The sequence below is a fragment of the Phaethon lepturus genome, unplaced genomic scaffold (genome assembly GCF_000687285.1).
Source record: "Phaethon lepturus isolate BGI_N335 unplaced genomic scaffold, ASM68728v1 scaffold16311, whole genome shotgun sequence".
NCBI lineage: Eukaryota > Metazoa > Chordata > Aves > Phaethontiformes > Phaethontidae > Phaethon > Phaethon lepturus.
Genome location: NW_010515703.1, coordinates 42232 through 53113, shown reverse-complemented (window position 1 = coordinate 53113; position 10882 = coordinate 42232). Strand labels below are relative to the sequence as shown.

Genomic DNA, 10882 nt, shown 5'->3' with positions numbered 1-10882 from the left:
GCCTAGTGCCGCCGGACGTGGCGGGGCCGGGGGCTTCAAACGCTGGGGCCTAAGCGCAGCGGGTGATGCTGCCTCGGCCGGATGGGAATCTCTCTGGGAAACTGAACCTGTTTTGTCAAACAGAGGTTTCCTGAGCAAGGAGGACACGGCCGGGCCCTTCGGGGGGTTGTTGTTGTGTACTCACTTAGTCGGGTGTCCACGAAGGGCTGGTTTATGCTCTGCGGGTAGCCCACCTTCTTCCCTCCGAAAACAGCGCTTGCTACCGCTTTTTGCTGTAACTGTTTTGAGAAGGAACAGCCTTTACCCTCTGAGAGCTTCGCCGTCGGTGACGGCAGCAGTTACAACACGGGCACCGTTACTGCGCAATGTCATCCTTCCACTCGTGCGCTGCTGCGTTTCTTCCAACGCCTTCGGGTTATTCCTGCGTTACGCCAAATAAAGGGGGGGCAGGGACTAAACGGTCCTACAGATTTTTCTTATTTCTGGGTCTTGTCTAGTTAGGCGAAGCGCAGTTTCAAGGCGGTCAGATTAAGACCCACGTGCCTGCAGGAGAACCGCACCGTGCGTCGCAGGGGCCAGCGAAACACCCCCCTCGGGAGCGTGTGCTCAGCGAGAGGAGCGGGGTCTGTCAGAAGGTGCCTCCTGCGTTTCAGGCGGTTCACAGAGAGCAGATAAAACACGCTGTGCGCACGTGATAACTCGCACCTTTGCATTCCACATATTAATTACCTGCACTTTCCTCTCAGCAGTAACACCTCGGCAGTATTTCCTTACTAGGTTCCTAATGCAGATTTTCTGTAGCATCTCAGACGTCTACATTAAAAAAAAAAAAAAAAAGAAAAAAAAAAGTGGTGAAGCTGTACAAACAGCTCCTTTTGCAGTCCTAATGAATACTGCCTGGTGCAAGAGGTTATTGACACCTAGTCACACCTCCATTTGAGCTCCCCCAGCCCCGACCCCACCTACGGAAGAGCTTTGCTGCCAGAGAAGGGCTAATGCCCAGCAGCGGCCGAAGGATGCGGAACACCAAGCAGCCGAGTCCTTAGCAGGTACTAAAAGCAGCAAAGCCCATCCGTCACCCCCGGACGAGACTGCGGCACGGCGCACGTAGCATACCATCGGCACTGCTCTTCACCGTACCTTCCCCCTGAGCTTCCCGGTTTCCTGACCCACCTTGCCCACCGAGCACCGGCCACAGCCGGCGTGGGATCGACCTGCTCCAGTCCCGAGCCAGGCTACGGGCAGGAGCAAAGGGGCCACAAGAAACATCAGCAGCTGTATTTCTCCACGAGAGCTCTGCTGGAAGCAATGAGAGTTTGTCCGATTCACGCACTGAGGCTACCGGTCCCGCCGGAGCCCAGGCAGGATGAAAGGCTACGGGTCTGTCTGTGCTGCCAGCTTAAAACACCGTGGGATTCATTTTGCCTGTAGTAGGGCTCATGAGTCCGCTTTTCTGTCAGTGCATCTTCCTTCCTGTTGCTTAAAACAAAAGCATGGAGCTCCCTCCTTTCCCTTGGAGAACAAACAGCGCCGTTCCTCCCGCTCCCACCCTCCCCCAAACACAGAGGAGCTCCAAGGGGTCTTCCAAAGGCTCTGCCATCACGCCTGAACAGAGGACAAGCTAGCGGGAGATGACTGCTCTTTTCCTACATGAAGTGTGCACACCAGCGACCACAGAGCAGAAGCCATCTTCACCTCTCCCGAAGCCTGCAGCAACCCTCACCTCTTCCAGGATGGAAGGAGGTTGGAGCCAGCTCTTGTCCAAGACGTTTTTTGGAACGTGGTCTCTCAGCTTCATCAAGTAGTTGTACTGCACAAGCTGCACAAATTTGATGTTCTCTGGGCAAAGGGGTTTTTTCCGATTGATGAAGCCATTTATGAATCTACAGAAAATACCCGAACCACAACTTATATGTTACCTTCGGAAATCAACGGAAATGAGAGGCAAGTCACCGAAGGCACACAACAGGCTAACAGGTCATCAACGGTAACTCAGGTACACTGTCACCTGTGTTACAGCAATGGAAACCTTAAGCTTTATAATATTCCAAATATTGACTTCCCCCCCCCCCAAAGTTCTGTTGACTAAAATACAGTGCTTTGGAGTTAGAAAGGAAGATCAGCTCTACTTCTAATGCAGTATTCAGGAGCAGGGTTTCAGGGAGTGGAGAGAGAGGACCATATCTAAGAGAATGGGCAGGCATGCAAAGGATTGTCTGGATATCCTCTGTTCCAGTGTAAACGAGCAGAGCAACAGGAATTTGTGCCAGTCAGAGAATCCATGAAGAGGTGACAGGCATTTCAGGTGATCAACCCCATTTGGCAACTGTCCTCCCAACTACAACGATAGCTTAGAAATGGGTGTGAAGGAGATGGTTTTGACCCACTGTACTGTCAGTACCCCGGACTCACCGTCCAGAGGCCATCGCCAGGCTGTGACCCGCCACCCACAATGCTCCCCACGACCACCACACGCTGATAGTTACTTCCTGATTGTCTGAACTGCCCATGTCCTCTTCTTGGCCTCCTTCCGTGCCAGCGCTCCTCGCCAACATGCCTCCAGCTTGATAGCTGCAAGAATTGATCGGGCCTTTGCATTAGTATCAGAGGTCCTGTGCGATACCATCCTTTAAATTCGCATGGCAGAAGTTATAACTGGCTCTTCTGCAGCTCTTCCCATCAGCTGATCTTTAGAGTAAGAAGTTTAGAACATTTTCTTCTCCACGATAACTGGTCCGGCACCACCTGCCCTGTAGAGCTCAACACCAAGACAGGGATGTGCTGCATGCAGCAAGCAGCTCGTCTCAGAAAGCCAGCCTTGGAGCCTGCAGCATTATTGATCAGCCTGCCTGCTGCGATCAGAGGGTCCATCTCCCCAGCAGCTAAGGGGCAATTCCTCCATACCCCAAAACATCCCCACACGCACAGCAGAGAGTGCTGCCGCTGCAGGGCTGCTGGCACAGCCGATGCCTGGGTGACACCAGGAGCAGCACATGGTCCGAGGAGCTCAACAGAACTCAAGGCACCTCTGTGAATGCTCTTCATACAGCTGTCGCCTGCACCCGACCCCAACACCCACAGTCCTGTCTGCAGCAACATGGATTCGTGACCTCCCAAAGCCACAAGTCCTACTGGAAAGCGTAGCCTTAAGAAGAGCATCCTCGATTCTGGAGCCCGTACCTGCCTGCCTCTTCTTCTTGTACTCCCTCTTTCCAAGGCATCCTTTATATCTGGCCTGTAGTCTTGAAACTGGCAAAAAAAAAAAAAAGAAAAAGAAAAAGAAAAAGCAGAGACATTGCTCCTATCTCCAGGATCATCTCCAGGATCACGGCATCCGGGGAGCTGTGCCCCCAGCGACCAGACACCACGTGCCAAGGCGCCGGAGGGTCTGCACAACCAGCTGAGGAACAAAGGTGCCAAAACACCAACGGGACCAGAAGTAGCCTGTGTCGGTAGACGTGCCCTTCGGCAGCCCCACGCATTTATGCATTTCAGGCAGGTACAAACAGGTAACCCTAGGACGAGACCGGTGGTAGACCAGTCCCAAGGTACTTTTGGCATCTAGGCATGGACCAACAGTCACTCGTAGGGCTGAGGAGCTCTAAAGGAGATGTGTATCCAGAAGTCAAGCAATAGAGCTAGTGGTTCCTCCCCACCCTGGATTACTAAGTTTTCCCCGGGCTCTCCAGAGCTCTGCAGACCCGGGGCCTCGGCTCTCACCACGGTACATCTGCTCCGTGAGCCTGGAGCCCAGAAACACATCTGCTGCTTAGTCTATATGCAGATAAGGGGAACTGGAACCGTACCTAGCAGGTGCTTTCTGGCTTCAAACGCATCTTCAGTAGCGAACAGAGTCTTTGGGAAACGAATGAATATTTTGGTTCTGAAAAAGAGACCACGAACAGCTTAGTCACAGTGAGCCACCATTTCAGCTGCCCTAAGCAGGCTCAGAGCCCAGCTGCAAGGCTGACCAGCCACCTCCCCTTCCATAACCACTCTTGGCTCGTTGAGCTGGCGCCTCCCGAAAGGGTGCAAAGGGCTTGGCAAAGGGCGGCAGGGAGAGGGAAGGAAGCAAAACACCAGTTCCTGCACAAGGTCCCAACCGCCCTGCAAAGGTGCAGTGCGGAGATTTCTGCCTTGGCACGACTTCTGATTCTCAACGCTGGGATCCCTGCAAGTTTCCCAGGAGCTGCGGAGCTCAGGACAAGCAGCCGAAATCCAGTGAAATCCAGTTTTCCTTGTCTTAGCTACTGTCCTAGACATTAATTCGTGGATTCTGATAGCCATCGGTTGAAGATGACATCAGAGCGCCCTGCCTTGCCCCATGCCTTGTCTTTAGCAGGGAGGACAAGGTTGTCACTCAGGAGTGGTTGCAAACATCAGTTAAAAAAAGAACCCAGGCCTAAGACAGGCAAGTTGCCTTGGGCTGCCCAAGCAGGCAGGGAGACCTGGAGCTGAAACAAGGCAGCCCATCTCCCCTAACCCAAAGATGGGAGAAACTAGGCTGGATTCAAGCTTCCACGGAAATAGAAAGGTAAAAATAAAAAGGAAATTCATGCATCTGGGCTTTTAAATCCGTCTCCTTGCTCCTGTGCATTGTATACCTTTGGGGTGAGGTTATTTTGGTCTGTTTTAAAGAAGCCATTAATCAGAAGCCATCAGGTTTGCGGGCCCAGGCAGGTCCACCCAGTTCACATGGTCAAGCAAGAGCCAGGCTAAAGGGATCTGTTCACACCATGGAAGGGCCACATGGTGGTTTGCAGCCACAGACAGGACAGAGGATCAAATATAGCAAGCACCGTGCAGCTGGCCCGCGGAGATCAAAGCCAGAGAAAGGAAGTTTACCTTCCTAATTTGTATTCCTCAGGCTTGTAACCAATATGCTTGATGAGCCTCTCCACTCCCTCAGCTGCTGGCCCATGCCAGTGTGGCCAGGTAGCCGGACAGAGGGATTTATACCTGGAAGAGTAAGAGCAAGACATCAATGCAAATGATTTGATGTTTGAGGAACTCCTTCCTGTCTGCTTTATTCAAGGCAGAAGATGGCAAAGCAGATCAAAATGGATACAGACAAGAAGACACGTACAAAGGTTATCTTTGATGCAGAAAAGTGTCTGCTGACAGACCCCTCCACGTCTCCTATCTCTGGGACTTGGCATTTAAACAACCCTTGCTCTGAAGCCCTTGTGGGAGGGCGGGTTGACCTGGATAGAGGGCAAAACGGTTCCACTTGCCTTTGTAAGAAGAGTTCATACTTCCGCCGATATGCAAAGCCGGCTCGTCTCACCCGCAAGTGCTCCATCAGGCCCAGGTACTTCACCTGATGTTGGATCAGATAATCATCAAACTTCCCTGTAGTGAGGACACACATTCACTGGTAAGTCCTGTCTGTGGAAGCTCCCTCACTTGTCCATGTATTGGGACAAAGGGAGGAATCAAATCCACAATTATTCAAGGTGATGACTTTGCTGCCTGCTTAACTACAACAATTGTACATACACACACACACACACACACACACACATATATAGCATATGTATGTGCTGTACCTAGCTAGATGTGAAAGTCTGCCTCACTTCATTCCTTTATCTCAACTGCGGGTTCAGCCCAATGCCTTACCAGGCTCCTTGTTCTCATTCGGTTTAATGCATCGGACATAAGAAGGCTCCTTGGACATCAGGATTTCCATAAGACTCATCAGACTGTTTTTGAACTGGGTTGCAACCTAAGACAACATTGAAAGAACTTCTTACCTTTGGAACTCATCGCTGCAGTGATTGAAGTCACCTCATCCCCTGCGCCCGTCAAAACCGTAAGTGAAAGGCTGACATACGCGTTGGTACCACAAAGCCTTTGAAGCGCAGTCAGTCATAAGCTACCTGGACATGGTGCTTGGCCAGAATATTTGAAGCCCTGCCATGCAGCTGGACACGCAAGGCAGCCCTTCGGAAGCGAACTACTGTTGGATGCTAGGCACAGGGCTCGTTTTAGAAGGGTGCATTAATAACACCACCAAGGAATGTCACTTTGCTAGCGGCTGTCTTAGCGGCACCACCATGCAGCCACCAGGAATCTAGCAGGGGTGTAACACCAGCAAAGAAAACCCATTGAATTCGGGACTAAGGACAGGATCAGTGGCTAAATCAAGACTTCAGAAGTCGAGTTTATATTCGGTGTTAAGACTAAAGGTGAAACTCACAGTCTCTGGTCGCCTCCTGTTGTCTAGTTCCGATAGTAAAAAGCAGTCTCTAATGATGCCGTTTTTAGAGCTGCACAGGACCTGCAACAGGAGGAGTGAAAAGCTGCTTTGCTTAGCAGCCATGCTATTCCCACCGTGACACTTCTAAGCTCGAGCAGCACGGCCGTAAGGACATGCATGTCGGTGCCTGAAGAACATCGCTAAGGAGAAATGTATGTTCTTGTTTGCTACAGAGATTAAACACATCTGCAAAACTCTTCTGCGTCAAGCGAGGTAACTTATGAGAACAGCATCCCTTTTTTCTTCTTACCTCTTTCAGGTTTCTGAACAGTAGATCATTATTCTTCTCCAGAAATCCTGAAGAAAATGAAAAAAGCTTTAATTCTTTTGGAGGCTACACACTTTAGCACAAAATCTGGACATTTATGTCCTCAAAATTCTCACTGCTTTCACGTTTAAGACTCCCAAGTAACAGTACCTTCAGAGGGCACAGATTTTGTAATTCATCTTCCCGTCAAGTTATCATCTGCCATGCTGGCTTAAAAGCTCAGGTAACTTCTAGCCTGGCACTTTGTCCACACTCACCGACAGCACAGTAAGTGACTTCTCCTGCATAGTGAAGGAGGCGGAAATCCACCCAGTCAATGCCTTTCCGCGTTTTCTGGTCTGCAAGCTTGCGACTGCGGGGAAAAAAGAACCACAAACAAACCACCAAGAGAAAAGCAGCAGAGAGACTTCCTCAGCTTGTAGAAAGTCACCCGCACAAAAAGCGGCTGGAAGTCTAATGGTTGTTCCTACAGACATGGCTCTAACACAGTCACGACCCATAGTCAAGTTATCATATACCTGTCCATTGTGAACAGCTAGCAGCAGAGAACGGGAGTCAGCTACCGTAAACTCCTCAGAATATCTGTGACCTATCCATGGCGACTTGGCAATGATCATCCCTTCCAGAAGTATCAAGATTTTTTTCCCATAACGTTCATTTAAACACATTGTCATCGCCTACATGAGGAAAGTATTACCAGCTTCCTCAATTTCAAAATGAAACTGGGGGGGAAGAATTGTTTGAGATATTTTGCCTTAGAGCAAATACAAAGGAGGATTCAAAATTTTCAAGAATAGTAGGAAAATTTTAGAAAGCAAGGATTTGGTGGGGGGAGGGGAAGGGGGAAGAAAAAAAAAAGAACAACTTAAAAGTTTAGGTTTCAGCTTTGTAAGCAGTCACTAACAGCAGAGTTGTGTGTCACTACAGCACAGTAGTACATCAAAGTTCCCTTCCAAGAGCATTGCCAAGTACAGATCCTGTTTAAGTAGCTCTAGCACTTCTATTTAAAGCTTTTCATCAAGCAGAACAGTATCAAGGCACATTGTGGTGACAAGGAAGTTGGCTACAAATTTTCCACTTGGCTGTGATGAGCTTTAAAGATGTAGAAACGGTGACAATTCAGCAGCATGACTCTGAATTGATGACTTGTCAAAGCCTTTGGGTAGGCTTCTACTGGGGACTGCCAGAACAGCCCAGCGCCAACGTGTTCATCTGCCACCAGAACTGAACCCGAAAGTGGTACAAAATGCCACTCGTCTGGGAGATCTGAGCAGGAGCATGTTTCTTTCCTTTTCATACTCAAAGCTCACACACAGCAAGGTGGACTTAAATATTTTTGTACCCCTCAAAGCCTAAGGGCATTAGGCTCCTCTTCACAATATCTTCAGCTTTCCATGGAGTCAATGGGGGACAAAGCCATCTACGGCCAAAGCCATTGAGCCTTCATGGGCTAAAATCGTGTGTCAAAGCCATCTAATCTTTAGTCCCTAATTCTACCGTGGAATGAAACCAGACTCAAAGATCAGCAACACACTAGTGAAGGGACAGGAATCCCCACCACCACCTCCCCAACATCCCAGGTCATACTCTACCAGCGTAGCACATTACAACGTTAGACGGTGGTTGGGCAGCTTGATTTTCTTTGGTACAAAGCAAAAATTGTTCACTCCCCAATACTCTGTTATGGGTAAGAGATGGGAAGACTTTCCTCTGTGATAAGATACAGAGTGTAAATGCGTACGTCACGAAGTGGGCATGATCTCCTACTTTCTCTTCCAGCTTTTCCAAGAAGCTCAAATCAGTCGCTTCACCAGGTCGTAAGCATTCTTCATCCTGGAACAGCAGACACCAGATAAAACGCTGCTCTGAACAGACTACTCCTTCCTCACTAACATTTAGTACAGCTTTGTTATGCAAGGCCAAAGAGCTTGCTTACAATTTGAGATGAGTTCTATTTTATACAAGCAATTTCCTTCTTAAATTTAGAGCTTTGTTTATCTGTGTTCGGTAGAACTGTCAAGATAAATCGAGTTAAGTAAAATCCAGCTTTTTCTTCTGAATTTGGCAATGCCCTGCCTCATCCTTTATTATCTGTCGTTCCTTTAAACAGTGAGAAAGATGACATCATCAGACACCAAAACCCGGAAAGACCCAAAGGACTCTTGGTCTGGATGAATCATCGAGTTGGAGAGGGAAGACAAACTTACAGAATACTTTGTTCTAACCCAAGAAACACAACTCCTCCTGCTCCCCCAGTTGTACTGTGCGTAGAAAAGCCCTGCTTGAAAGGGCAATCCGTTGCAAGGTGAAGCCAATGCTGAGCTTCAGCAGCACTGTCTCTGGATTACGATGTACTAATCCTTTGCCTGCTGTATCGAGGTGATAAAAATTCTCAGCTTTGCGGACATGTCAGAGATGGTGGCAAGGGACAATTCAACTACAAGTCTCTACAGGAAGATTACTTGATTTCTTAATAATCAGGGTTTGCATTCAAGAGAGTATCATCATGGTAGTTAGCTTGTGTGCTCAGACTCCTCCCTGTGGAGCTGCACACTTCAACTGACGTGAAAAACGTTACTCAGCACTGCAGAACAAGCTCCTTGTTAAAGGCTCTGGAGGGACCTGCCTTCAGCCTCTCCCATCTCTCCTGCCATCCCTCCGAAGGCACGAAGAGGATCTTCTTCAGATAAGTATTTGAAGGAGCAGTAGCAACTAAAGGGCAAGGAAACAAGAGGGAGACCTGCAGCTCAGGAGGAGGGAGGCAGCTCTCAGCTTCCTCTCGTAGCTGAGCCCTTCTGATGCATCAGACATCAAGTCACGTAAGCAGACCGATGGAATAAACCGGCCACTTTCACCCTCACAAGAGCCTGGACTTCTGGCTTCAGGCAGCTATAGAGAAGCAGTCCTGCTGTTCCACAGGCTCCCTAACGGTACTCGGAAGAAGCCTGGGTCCCATCGCTGTTGCTGACTGTAGCCAGCCAGGTTGCTACAGGTACCTTCCTTCTACTCCTCTGTGTCTCCCGGCAAGAAGTGGGGAGAATGGCCCAGGTCTGCCTTCTCAAGCACTCGGAGATGCTGTGGAAGCAGCATACCGCCTCCGAAACCCACAGCTCTCTAGCAAGCACATCCTCCACATTGATCTTCTGGGTCTTTGTTTACAAGGTCTATTTGTTGACATTCTGAACAACGCAACCCATCACGTAATCAGAGGAAAAAAAATATGATTAAAGGACCTTAAAGCAGGGTACAGGCAGGCATTTTAATCTGAGTAGCACAAACTCTGTTCTTACCAGAATGGAGATTATTCCTTTATGCTTCTGCTCAACCAAGTCACAGATGATCTTGTTGTTAAAATATGGAATTGGTTCCCACTGGAAGAGGGGGGAAAAAAAAAAAATGAAAGGAAGAACAGTTTTAGAAGATCTTTTCTTTGCAATTTTTAAGTTCTTTGGAGCCAGGCTCCAATCCCACTGAAGGTCAACATAGCGAGTTAGGACCGACTGAGCTGCTGGGGAAAAGTGACAGCACAGTGATCCATCACCCCACACTGCAGCTTTCCTGCTTTCAGCAGCCCAGCCATCCTCTTATTCTCTACATTAAATGCACTCCATCTTCCAGGGTCTTACACCGCTGGAGTTCCTCATTTCTCCAGGGACGTTGTCACTGCTGACCTCTGAGTGTCGGGGAAGGTCCTACTCCTTTCTTAAAGGATGCAAATTAAGTCTAGGCTAAATTACACCGCAAAAGAATTACAGAACGAGACCCACGGCCATCTGATACTTCCCACCTGAACGATGCAAAGAAAAAAAAAAGAAAAAAGCAGGATGCTGCCTTCGTTGATGATCAAAAGCATTCAGTGCAATGGCAGTTCAAAGAAAAAGGGGAGGAGGGAAATAGAAAGTTACCTCTATTCCTTCCTGTTCATATTCCTCCTGCTCTGCTTTCAAGGTCATCTCAATCAACAGTTGCTGGAGCTTCTCATTGCAGTAATTAATGCAGAACTGCTCAAAGCTTCAGAGTGGTTAAGTGAGCGTCAGTTTTTATTTCTTTCATGGACAGTTTCACTTCTCCCACCACCACCTACTATCTTCAAGCCAAACAACCCACTTCTACACAGAAGCTCAAGGGCTTCAGCACATGCCCCCACCAGCATGAGGATGGGCTACCCCAAGCCTCAGGAAGAGCCGTTACCTGTTTGTGTCCAGCACTTCAAAACCATAGATATCCAGCAGGCCGATAACCGTTTTCCGAGTTGAATCCTGTTAAAGACACCATTGCTCTGTAACCACTGCTTCAGCTGATGCTTCTTCCCTCCATGTTTCGTGTTGCTTCTTCCCCCTAAATTTTAATCCTTC

At 48.8% G+C, this 10882-nt stretch overlaps 1 protein-coding gene across 1 annotated transcript in view; it reads right to left on the bottom strand.

Moving 5' to 3' along the window:
• MYO1H (myosin IH) overlaps positions 1–10882 on the bottom strand; it is a 28375-nt gene that overhangs the window by 5000 nt on the left and 12493 nt on the right. Inside the window, exons 11-26 of the mRNA XM_010295859.1 lie at positions 10719–10786; positions 10433–10538; positions 9818–9898; positions 8269–8360; positions 6785–6879; positions 6510–6556; positions 6200–6280; positions 5620–5725; positions 5235–5352; positions 4846–4959; positions 3807–3883; positions 3181–3249; positions 2487–2571; positions 1724–1883; positions 730–813; positions 185–278 (exon numbers count right to left, since the gene is read on the bottom strand). Of these exons, the coding sequence (XP_010294161.1) occupies positions 185–278; positions 730–813; positions 1724–1883; positions 2487–2571; positions 3181–3249; positions 3807–3883; positions 4846–4959; positions 5235–5352; positions 5620–5725; positions 6200–6280; positions 6510–6556; positions 6785–6879; positions 8269–8360; positions 9818–9898; positions 10433–10538; positions 10719–10786 (1477 nt within the window). The remainder of the gene's footprint in view (positions 1–184; positions 279–729; positions 814–1723; positions 1884–2486; positions 2572–3180; positions 3250–3806; positions 3884–4845; positions 4960–5234; positions 5353–5619; positions 5726–6199; positions 6281–6509; positions 6557–6784; positions 6880–8268; positions 8361–9817; positions 9899–10432; positions 10539–10718; positions 10787–10882) is intronic.